This window comes from Xyrauchen texanus, chromosome 37 (assembly GCF_025860055.1).
Source record: "Xyrauchen texanus isolate HMW12.3.18 chromosome 37, RBS_HiC_50CHRs, whole genome shotgun sequence".
NCBI lineage: Eukaryota > Metazoa > Chordata > Actinopteri > Cypriniformes > Catostomidae > Xyrauchen > Xyrauchen texanus.
This window is the reverse complement of record NC_068312.1, coordinates 20,346,602-20,359,142: the sequence shown is the minus strand read 5'-3', so window position 1 is coordinate 20,359,142 and position 12,541 is coordinate 20,346,602. Positions and strand designations below refer to the sequence as shown.

Sequence of the window (12,541 nt, the reverse complement as noted above, 5' to 3'; positions counted from 1 at the left end):
TTTTTTCATAAGCAGAAGAGAAATGCTCTTGTGGGGAGGATAGACAACTTTTTTTTGCTATCAATCTCTACATTCTCTGAGGCTAAACTTGCAGTCTCATGGCTGTCTTAGCTACTTTATCTTTCACCCTTTGTGTGGGAAGCTAAAAAGGATATGAACAAGCCCTCTTCTCTTTTCCTTTGAAGGCTATGTCTACCCCCGAGTGTGTATAGTAAATGATCAAAAGACCAGTTCGGTTTATGTGTAGCTCCCTCCAATTCAATGTTTAATTAACCATCCTGTATTTGCAATCATACAGAGCATTTTAAAAGGTAAAAACCAGCTGTAGGATAGTCAATCAGAGAGAGAGAGCAGAATGTAGCATGTTAAATAGATGAAGAATTAGGTGACATTGATGAGATTTTGGCAAAGGACACTGGTTTGATCCAGTCTGGGTGACCTGACCTGTCAAGAATGTGCGCTCCTACCAACCTAGGTCTTCTTACATCATTTTTTGTATAAAGGGGAGCAATTCTCTATGGCATTGAATGCTTTTCTTTTAAGAAATGAAAAGCAAAAATGAGAATTACACTTCTTTCTGTGGCTCACCACTCAATCTAAATGTCAGAGGCATAATTCATCTGTTATAGCAATCAATAGCCTACACTTCACATTTCTCCCTCGAAGGTTCTTTCTCTTCCTGCTGAGCGCGCTGCTGTTAGCCGTTTTCATGCTGATGTGTCATGGAAAAATGACAAGTATATGAATCCAATATGTTACAATGGGGATTTTGCCATTTTGAGGGATGTTATTATATTTTCAGTTCAGAAAAAAAAACTGTGTGACTTCTTATATTGCCACCTATTTAATTGAGAGTTTTTTATTTTTTCCTGTTTGTCATTGTTTTAGAAAATAATAGGTGATACATAAGACATGCAGGTGTTTTTTTGAAAGATTAAAAATTGTGTTTTTGTAGTTTTACATAGCAAGATCTATTCAAGGTCTCTTGGTTGAGACTGCATTGTAAATTGTATTTGAAGGCAGAACATTTTGAAAGAGCTTGTTCAGTATTTGTAAAGCTTACCTCAGATTTTTTTTTTCTTCCATTATTTTTTTTGTTTTTTTTTTTACATTGGAACAGTCACTAATCAGTTAAGGACCATATTTGTGATGTTTCAAAACAACAGATTGAAAAACTAGATTTTAAAAAAAAATCATGGTTTATGCCATATCCCATTAGTAACAGTATCTCAGTTCTAGCTCAGTGAGCTGTCCTGGACTGTTTCTCCAACATCTGTCCCTAATTATTCCTCTCTCACTTATAAATCCTGTCTTTGAGAAAAGGTACGTCCTTTTGCATATGGTCTGTGGTAGACTATTAATTGCTTTTTCTTCATTTTCTTTAGAATTGAGAGTACTAATGACAGCTCAAAGCCAATTAGAGTGTAGAAGGAACACAGGAGTGGAAGTTGTCATATTGGTATCTCTGTGTGTTGTCTCTATTGAGTGCACATTCAAGCTCAGGCCACCTGGGTGTGTGGTTTCAGTACCTTGCGTGAGAGTCGGCGAAGACCGTTACTCAGCTATCTATCTCTAAAAACAGCTAATTAATGATACTCCTCACTGCTCTCTGTAGCATTCTCTTACTCTTTCTGCATTAATTGTAAAACGGATATACCACTGGTCACAGCCCATAAAAAAAATCGTATTAATGTCTCAATTGTTTCTCCTGGACCGCAATGAAATTAAATGGGAATCAAATGGGGACTCTCCTGCCTCAGTTATTTCTCCTGAGAAAAAGACCCCAGTAATCTTACATGTATTGTATGTCTGTTAGACAGTGTCTCAAAGCGTGCTCATGTTTGGCAAGAAACCATAGTTTGGAAACAAATCTAAGCTGTTCTATTCAAATTTGAACATTTGTCTCAATTGTATCTATTTTTATTTCTCCAAATTAAATGAATTCTCCAAATTCTCTCAAATTAAAATGAAACATAACAGAGAACTTAATTAAGTCTCATAAAATATGAAAGAGCAATTTCTGAGCAATACATTTTTTTCTGGGAGCTACCAATAATTGCTTTCACATATGCAGCCTTTTACAGAAAATTAACTGCAATTTTCTGTTTTTTTTTCTTTTTTATTGTGTGAACATGCACCATTTTGAAACTACCGATAAATCAGCTCTAGCAATTTCCCTGAGTGAGAAGCAGAAACATTAACTGAAATGATCCGTTTTGATGCTATGTGTGAACAAAGCCATAACAGTATAGGTTTAAGCATATAAGCAAATCACAAAGTTCTTAAAGTGATGATTCAGTTACTCTGGAGTCAAAACAATGTCATCAAATTGTACAGATAGTGAAATGATTCCAACTAGATGGTGGATATCCAACATGTTTGATATTTTAAAGTGGACCATAGAGGAAATGTGTATGTTGCTCCACAACTCAAACCTGAAGACATATGGTGAGCAGCCAATGGAAATTGTTTGTGCCAGGCCATGAAACTGGACCTAGAGATGGTGAAAAAGCGCTCAAATTGGAGCTTAACTTTTAATGCCACTTACCTCTGACTAGGGCTTGGCGGTTTTTCAGATTTTTTCAATTAATTCAAATTTACCTTTTGACATGTTGAAATATCATATATATATATTTTTTCTTTTTTTTTTACTTAGATATGTCGTAAATCCACCAAAGTCTGAATAAGGAAGAGAAAAATAATTCACTGCATTTATCTTAATGTCGCTCCCTATCTGATCTGCTGCACATGTGTGGCACACCCAAATGAACATGACAGGTTTACAACACAGAGACTGATATAAAAGACAACAGTAATATTCCCAGTATGATTGTAAACAGTGTGATATTAGCTCAACTTCGTCCATCATGCATGTATACACTTTCTTAAGACCATAACAGGCCTCGGCATGTGAATGTTGATGAATGGTCTTTTTTCTTTTCTTTTTACCCATAAAAAAGGCTACGTGACAGTTACGGGCACTTCATTTAAAATCATATGCATTTTTTTTCTTTTAACTGTATCCCCAATCCAAATCCCAGACCTAAACCTAACCATCAGTGGAGTAAAAATATAATGTTAGAGGTAAAAATGAAACCTCCAAATCGCTGATTATGTTTACGTGATTACTTCCTGGTTTCAACATGGGATCCGAACCTGCTGCTCATGCAGTGCGCTTCCTGTCATGTCATAGGGGATTCGGGGAAGGTTAACTTCCTGGAACCAATGTAAAAATGTCCAAATATAGGAGATGCCGCTTGTCGGAGATTCAGCATAATGTGGCCGATCCTAGGATACCTTAACTCTCTGAAACAAAATGCCGACTTCCGATGTGAACATGTTAATGTGTTACATTTACCAGTAAAGGCAATCCAACAATTTTGCTGCAGTTTATCAGGTTTCATATGTGAAAGTGGATTTTGACTAGTAACCACAAATATCTAAAAGAAAAGACTCTAAAATACAGTAGAATTTCATTTTTTATCTTGACAGAGGGTTCAGCTCATTTAAAAAAAAAATTTTCTATGCTTTTTGATATGTGCAATATCAGTAGAGACAAGTAACAATTATACTAACAGTCAGCATTTGTATTTTACTTTGAATTAGCTTGAAAATCCATTTCAGCAAAGCATAATCATGGGTTTAAAGATAAACTGAAAAAGTATGATGGTTTTAAACCTAAATGTATCTAATGAAAGAGTGCTTTAAATAGAGAGGAAAAAAGAGCCCACTTTGTCACTTGAGACCAATCCCTGAAACTGGATGAAACCGTCCTTAATGGAGGTAAGCCTGTTCTTGCAGCTGGCACTATGGCCTCAGGGACCTTGAGCCTAGGCCTTTTGAAGAAGTCTCAGTAGGAAATCGGAGAACAAAGCTGATTGGCTCTCAGCAGTGTCGTCCTGGGAGATGATCACTCAGCAGTAATGTCCTCCATCAAATGAAGCGGACCTTTCTCCACACCTACATGAGTACTCTGGAACTCGGTTTTTGAAGCATCTTATGCTCTTGACCTTTTAGAGTTTAAACCTGATAAAGGTTTTTCAAACTAAGATGTCATCCTGTCAGGGAAATAAAATGGGAAATCAAGTAATTTTTTTTAATTCATGTAAAAATAGCTAAAAGAAAGACAAATAGTGTAATTTCATCTAGAAGACAAGTAGGCTAAATGTAGACTACTTATATTCAGCATATTTGGTCTTGCAACTCAAAACCAGTGGCATGAATACTACAAAGCAAAACTGTTATCCAATCTATCCCCAATGATTGTCTAAGATGACAAGCAGACAATAAACTTCTGGGTGAAAAGTTCCAAATACCTGAAATTACGCCTACTACACTTCAATCCTAACAAACATGGGGAAACACACTAAAACTATGCTGTATTTTAAGAAATGTGTATCTTGCCTTAGACATAGATGGGGAAGATTGATCACACTTTGAATTCAGCTTGAAGAATGCTTACCAAAATTCAAACCACTGCCATCAGTGGCCAAAGCTGGAAGTAATGTTGAAAGTAGAGGCAAGTGTGAGCTCCAGTTTTAAGGTGAAATGTGCCAAAAGCAAGTTGTATTTTTAGTTGTAAATTATGTAATACAGTCTACAGGAATTAATTTAATTTTATCAACACACCCAAACCCCAACCCTAAGCTTAAACTCAGTGATGTAAACATTTTTTTTAGAGTGAAAATGCAACCTTGAATCGCACTCATCATTGTTTATGTCAGTAGTCCTCAAAGTGTGGTGCTACAGAGGTATTGTAAGAGAGGCACAAAAGACTGGCAAAAAAAATTTTTTATAATTTGTTTCAAAAGGAGGCGTGACAAAAAATAAATTAGAACCATTGTTTTATGTGAGCGCAATTACTTTTGAATTTGTGACTCTAAAGTTGCTTTCCCATGAGTAGCACCAGTGGGAAAGACACTCACATTTGAATTGATGCAAAAATGACTGATGTGGGATGGCGATTTTCAGTAATTTTGCAGTATGTGGTCAATTTCAGGGAACATTAACATTCGGAAGAAAAATGTCAAACAGCCCCTTTACTGCTGTTCTAATGACATTGTTGACATGTAGTACTTTTGTTATTTGCTGTGTGTGTGTGTGTGTGTGTGGGGGGGTGGGGGGCTGGCAGGTTTAAGTGGTTTAGAAGGACTTTTTTTTAAGTTACAAACTGGTAATTACAAGGGTATTATGCTATAAATGTGGTTTATAAGAACATTTCTAGTGTCCTGTGTGTGTGTGTTTTTTTTTTCATGAAAGATGTGTTTACATTAAAAGGCATAGCATAAAAATGCATATATAGCATATATAATATATAAATATATGTGTGTTCATAATTAATTCAAATAAATTTGAGTGAACTGTGTTATTAAAAAAATAATAAGTTCAGTGCCTTGTCAAATAATGCAGCTGTTTCCTTCTGAAAGTTATTGATTTCATAAAAGCTTTGATTCATTCCATACTACCGGGCTCGCTTCTCACCAAATATCAGAGGATTCCTGCTGTTTATAGAGCATTGTCATTTTCCTTTGGCAATAAAACCATGAGAGCACCGCAGACACTGCATTGAAACATGCTTGAATTTGGTGTTTGCATTTAACTGGATGCCCTGTATTATTCACAGCTTCGATGTTGTTAATATGAATTTCATGAGGGCGTGTGCTTGATACCTCTCTAGACACAATGTACTGATTAGGATGCACTGAACATTATTTGTTATATAGAAAATGGCTTGAAGTAATTACCTTGGCACAATTAAACTCACAACCCCTTAGATTGCAATAACCGGGGGGCTCCAACACTCTGAGACATGCTTTACTTTTCATTCTGTAATATGCCTTGGGTCAAGAAGTCTCTCTCTCTCTCTCTCTCTCTCTCTCTCTCTCTCTCTCTCTCTCATACTTTGTGAAGCATCCACTTTTTTGCGGTATTTCTTCCCCGTATGAAGGCCTCATCATCTGTCACATTCCCATTATAATGCAGTTATGGCAATTGTACCACCTTAATTTTTCTGTCTGCTCTGCTCTGAATTAGAATCAATAAAAAAAAATGGCTCTAGCGTGGCAGAACATGCTCTTTTCTGACTTTCCTGCTCAATTTAGTGTTATTGTGCTATGGCAAGATCTATTGTGTTCCCCGTCTGTCGCTCACTTCGACGTTGTGTCGAGTGAAGCGACACTAGGGGACTTTCTTTACCTCGGGCCTCGGTTACTCTGAACTTGAGAAAAGGCCAAAGACAGAATTTGCATGTCCAACCCCCGGACATACGTGTATAAAGGGAGGGAATCATGCATCTGTTCATTCAGATTTCTTCTTCGGAGAAGAGTGGTTGTGCGATCAGCGAGCTGAGATCACTTACTGTTCCACTCCACTCTGCAGAGTGTATGCTGTTGTATCTATGGTGCATATCAGCGGATTTCTCCTTCTCTGCATGGCAGTCCAGGTTTGCCCCTGGTTGTTAAGAGTATTCATAAGAGAGTTTATTTTCTCTAAAAGAACAATACACAGCTGGCGTTGAACGTCCTTTTCAGGACGCGTCTTTGTAAAGATGAACCTCCGCCCCTGTGTAGTTCCTGAATGTGGTCACTTTCTCTCCGCTCCTGATGGTCATAGATGCTGCCTTGTTTGTCTGGGCCGCGTTCACACTGTTTGTGAATGGTTCGTGTTCTCACTGTGAGAACTTAACCATGGCAACATTGCGGTCTCATCTTTCCTTCTTAAAGAGGAATGGCACTCCAGCCACCCCCCGCATCGTTCCTTATTCCCATGGGATTGAGGACAACCCGACTGGCGATGTAGGCGATATGGGGATGGCAGCAGGCTCGATTTTGCCGGGTAGATCCCCATGAACCACCCGCCCCCGGCATGCTTGTTGACTTCCGTCCGAGCTTGAGGTGAGAGCCTTTTTAATGCCTCGAGCCCCCCCCCGAGCTGGATGATATATTCGCATCAGAGAGCGTTCCGGCATCTGACGCGGAAGACTCAACTGGGTGGCCGTCAGCATGGGGTTTGACTGGAACCCTCCATCCATCACTCAGCCTTCACGGCTAGACGATTGGTTCCTTGGGTTTGGCACCGCTCACAGCCACCGACCCTTTCTTCCCGGAGGTGCACGATGAGCCATGGAGGGCACCTTTCACTGCCCACAAACGACCTCCTCATTCATCCGCTCTCACTACCCTTGACGGCAGGGTGGCCCATGGGTACTCTGAGGTCCCCCAGGTGGACAGAGCGGTTGCGGTCCACCTGTGTCACGAGATCGCCGCCACCTGGTCCTGTAGGATGATGTTGTCACTGACCGCCAAAGTCTACAGCACCACAGGACAGGCCGCCTCCATGCTGCATGCCATGGCCTTCCTGCAAGTTCACCAGGCCAAGCCACTCAAATATCTGCACTTGGGTAGTCCTGACCCCGATGTGTTGTGGGAACTAGCGCTCTGCAACTGACCTCGCCCTCCAGACCACAAAGGTCACAGCGTGGACACTCGGGCAGGCAATGGCCACCCTCGTGGTCCAGGAACTTCACCTATGTCTGAACCTGGTCGAGATGCGTGAGGTAGACAATGCTTGCTTTCTCAACGCCCCCGTCTCACAGCTCGGTCTATTCGGTGACACCATCGACGACTTCGCCCACCAGCGCTGGCCGTGCGCCGTCTGCTCGCCAAGAGCATCCTCCTGCAGCTTCCAAATGCCAGACAGCTCCGCCTCAACCTGGGCCCAGCTGTAAGCCCCAGCATCGAGCACCCTGCAGAAAGCACACGACCCCATCTCCCGAACATCCTTGAGAACCCGGAAGGCTCCCAAACGTTCATGAGACAGATGACCCAAGGAACGAGACGTTTGCTCCAGAGCTGGTAAGTGGGAGGAGAATCCTTATTTGAAATTATTGCCTTTGCCTTTACCCCCTTCGGGCTGTGGTACACACATTCTCAATAAAAGAGTGATTTCCTCATTCCCTGGGTCATCTGGCCTGCAAATGCCATTCTCACGGCAGCCCGGTGCCACACTCCAGCAGTCCCGGCACCCCGTACGCAGACCCCTCGCATCAGGATCCACGACTGCTGCCCCCGGCTGGGCGGTTCTGACGAGTCTAGAGGATGCCTACACGGGACCTCCTCCTCATTCACTAACCCTCCCCCTGCCAGGTGTGCGGAGCAAGGTTAGTGCTTCGAGTCTTCTCTCAGCACCAAAGCCTCGGAATGTGCTTTTGCCTCCCAACACCACACTACCTGCTCCACCACGCGTCCAAGCCTTGTTAGGTATGTCAAAAACGATCGTCCCCTTAGTGCCCCTCGCACAGAGCTTGGACGCGTGGCTCTCACTTCCCAACCCGTTGCTGGCCAGGACCATCTGACTCGGTTACGTGATTCAGTTCACCAGGCCCCCGCCCCTTTTCAGCGGTGTCCGGTTTACCTTGGTGTGCGGCGAAGATGCCAACACCCTAGATGCGGAGATCGCGACCCTTTTACTAAAAGATGCGATAGAGCCTATCCTTCCAGCAAAGATGAAGAAGGGTTTCTACAGCCCTTACTTCAACGTACCCAAGACAGGCGGTGGCTTACGACCGATCTTGGCCTTGCACAAACTCCTGTTCAAAATGCTCACGCAAAGACACATTCTAACTTGCATCATGATTGGTTCGTAGCGGTAGACCTTAAAGACGCATACTTCCACATCTCTATCTTGCCTCGATGCTGACCCTTCCTACGGTTTGCGTTCGATAGCCAGGTGAATCAGTACCTTGGTCAGGTACCTCAGCCGTCTATGGTTTCAGGTCAACTGGGAAAAGAGCACGCTCGCCCCGGTTCAGAGCATCTCTTTTCTCGGCATGGAGTTAGACTCAGTCTCAATTTCTCTTCCCAGTCCGCCCCTGCTCGCTACACATCTTTGTGCATTATCAGACTGACCATTAGTTAAACACTAAATCTGGTAAGCTGTTTGTAGTAAATAATCTGTTTACGAATTGAAAGCAATTTCTCCGAAGGCATTCTCTCTGATCTGGCTCTCTACCATTGCATACTGTTTTAAAATGGCTGAAAATGTTGTGAGCCAACTATTAAAACATATCAGACATGTGGAATACCAAATAAGCATGTTTGTGCATATATTTACCACAACAAATAGCCATATCTTAGTATAAGGTCATTATAATTTGTGTTCTAGGATGGTGAACCGCATTGTGACTTGACTTTAGTGAAGCTCAATTTAAAAAGAGAGCTCTGTGGATTAAATTAAAATCCCATTGATTTTTACATAATACTTTTTTTGGCCTTGAAATGTTCGAGTATAGGCCATCTTTCACTTGATTTGCTCAAGGACAGCATCCTGGATACTAGAAATGAATGCCCCTTTTTTGTCTGTATGTGTACACTCAGTGTAATTAAACTTGGGCCCTTCATAGAATTTAATTTTTTTGTGGATCTAAGGATAAAGGTCAGAGACATTGGAAAGTTTTGTTTCACTAAAATAGGAGCGATTGTATTTAGAGGCTTGTGTGTTGAATTCAACAGGCTCTGTTCTGCCAATTTCCCCAGTAGTAAAATTGAGATACTGTACAATGAAACTGCAAACTAAGTTGGGAGAAGATGCAAACATTGTTTATGCATACTGTAGCTTCTCAGCCATATTGAGCAGTTAATGGTTAAAGGGTTTAGGGCCCTGCTTCAGTATTATTTAATTCAGGCATGATTGTTTTTTAACAGCAGAGCTAGACTATGTCTATTATGTAGACTTGCCATTTTTACCAATGTGCTCAGCACATTGTCATATTATTTATGGCAGTTGGTACTCTCCTGATTTGGTTTTGAATTAATATTCCTGGAAGGTCTCTGCCAGTTTGTTTTTCTTTGAACATTCTCTCTTTTAAAATACTCCTGTTCTTTTGTGTACATTCATGTGTGTGTTTTCTCAACCACTTAGGTGAAGTACGGGCATTTTGCATTTGTGTGGGATGCAGCTGTGCTGGAGTATGTGGCCATTAACGATGAGGACTGCTTGCTTTACACTGTGAGCAACAATTTGGCTGACAGGGGCTACGGCATCGCGATGCAGCATGGCAGTCCCTACAGGGACATCTTCTCACAAAGGTACTGTATGATAAACAATCGTATTATCCATATATAGCTGTCCATCTCAGGGGTCCTGCTGTTCCACCTGTAGTGATTACCCAGAGGAATTTTAAAATGGTTTCCTTGGAGCAATTTACTGTGACACAAGTAGAAGCTACAGGTTTTCTGTCAAACCAATACAGCTTTTTGTTAATTTACAGGAATATGATTCACAGAATTTTCATTAGAGCTTTGGGTTTCCAAAAGTCTGGAACTAGATACAAAATCTCATTTTCAAAATCAGATTTAAACCATTTTTAGATTTAGTATACAGTATTCTAAAGTGAAAATACAGGGAACCCCATTAATGAATGATTATCTGGTAATTCTGTATTAAATAATCATGGGTCCCTATATTTTCACTTTAGAATACTGTTCCAGGTTGTAAGTAATTCCCTCATAATTATGTGGTAATTCTTTATTAATTACTCAGGGGTTCCCTGTATGTTACCTTCCCCTCAGTCATTGCCTTACATACAGGAATCATTTACCCAAATGTAATGTGATATGTGCTGAGGAAAACAAGAGACACACACACTATACTGTATATAAATCATAAACCTGCCTGAGGTAAGTTGGCTAGTCACTAATAGTGGGGATGGGGTTCCATTCCATTGTTGATTTCTGGTTACAGACCACACTCACAAAGCAATTGACCATACAGACCAAAACTACTAAATTCGCTGTAATGACTCATTTTGAGAGTGTAGTCATCCCACGAAATGCGTATTGCATTTCCATAGTAATGATAACATTAGAAGTAAGGAAGAAGAAAGGGCCACAACCTGAATCTTGTAATGGCTAATTATGATATTATTGTAATTGTAATTAATCAACTGTTCATTAGTAGTTACTCAATAGTTATTTCTCCTGAAGCTGAATTAGTAGATAATTAAAAGTAGTTCATCAGGAGGCATGATTGAATTCAATAGTTATTGATTAGCTAATTGTTACTTAACAGAACTATAAAATGCTATTACATACTGATTAGTTAACACATCTTCCTTAGTAGTTAATAGTAGTGACTTAAGTGTTAATGAAGAATTACCTATTAGTTCTGCAGTAATTCCTTATTAGTTATGCATTAAGTAACAGTATTCTAAAGTGTTACCAAATAATTTTATTAAAGAGGGTGTTTTTTCCCCCCACTGCAAGACCTGACTTCTGTAGGAAACACTGCAATACACCATATAAAAAGTAATAGCTCTGACATAAAACACTTTACTAGTTGAAACACTTTGAACAACCAGAACAGCTTTCTGTTATTTGCATGAGAGGTACTATTTTAATTTCATAACATTTCTGAATTTAGTGAATTTACTTGCACTTACAATAGGGATTACAATTACAATGTGTAATTAAAAGCAGCTCCATAAATATTTACACAGTAAGTAGGGTTCTTAAGGAATAGTAGTAATAAGAACAAGTAAGTACATAGTAACATGAACGCTGTAAAATAAAGTGTGACCTTTGATTACATTGTTACTGTTTTGTAAAAGCAATACTGTAAATAACTCACAATGTATCATGCAGGTAGCAAGTAACATGCACAGATAAATTCCTCATCTGATGGACTCTAATTACTTGACCCATCTCACCTAGAACCTTTAACACACTGTCCAAAGTTAAAGGTAAAAAAGCAGAAACTACACCATATCAGGCTCATGTTTTAACTTGGATTATCCCATCACTTAAATGCATCTTCCATTTTAAAAGAGACATTTCTATTTCTGTTGCTCACTTATTTTTTTATTTGAGTTATTTGTATTTATTTGTCTATGTGCTAAACAGTATGTTGCCTGAAACACACTGGTGGTGTGTGGTCCTTATTAAGTAAATGGGCTATTAATTGACAGGCACATTTAATCCCTCTCCTTTATTTTTGTGACATTGTTGGTGTCTTGGGCAGCCACCAACACAAATTTTAATAGAGCTATTTAGAAAGTGTTCCCTGTGGTTCCTGAAACAATGGCAAAAAAAATTGCACAGCAAAATTGGATGAGTATGTTTTCAAAAAGGCTATCGGATTTAGCCTGTCAATGGAGCTCAATTCATGATGTGAAAAGAAAAACTCTCTTGCATTCCCTATAAGCAGCATTTCAGCACCGGAGAATGGATTCAGCACCAATGGAGATCAAATGTATCAACATAGAGTTGTTAATAGTAAGAACATGTTTTTTCTGCTCTGCTGCTAAAATGTGGGGAGCTGAATAGAGATCCATGCTGTGTTAAATAGCTCGCTCTTAGTGAAATTGTTATATTGAAAAATCAGTATAGTGTCTGATTGAGACAAATATTATAGCATGGAGTGGTAGTCCCATTTTAAGTGGAGAAGTCAATACATGCTCAACTTTAAGTCATTGCCAGGAGTCTAACATGGGAATAATTTTATCATTGTGGCAGCCAGGGAACATGCTAGCACCCAGCTGCCATAG

The 12,541-nt window shown here is 40.0% G+C and overlaps 1 protein-coding gene across 2 annotated transcripts in view; it reads left to right on the top strand.

The window, feature by feature from the left end:
* LOC127630454 (glutamate receptor ionotropic, delta-2-like) overlaps window positions 1-12,541 on the top strand; it is a 560,225-nt gene that overhangs the window by 529,260 nt on the left and 18,424 nt on the right. For both annotated transcript variants that reach the window (XM_052107985.1, XM_052107986.1), the window contains exon 14: window positions 9,919-10,085. In XM_052107985.1, coding sequence (XP_051963945.1) covers window positions 9,919-10,085 — 167 coding nt within the window. The remainder of the gene's footprint in view (window positions 1-9,918; window positions 10,086-12,541) is intronic.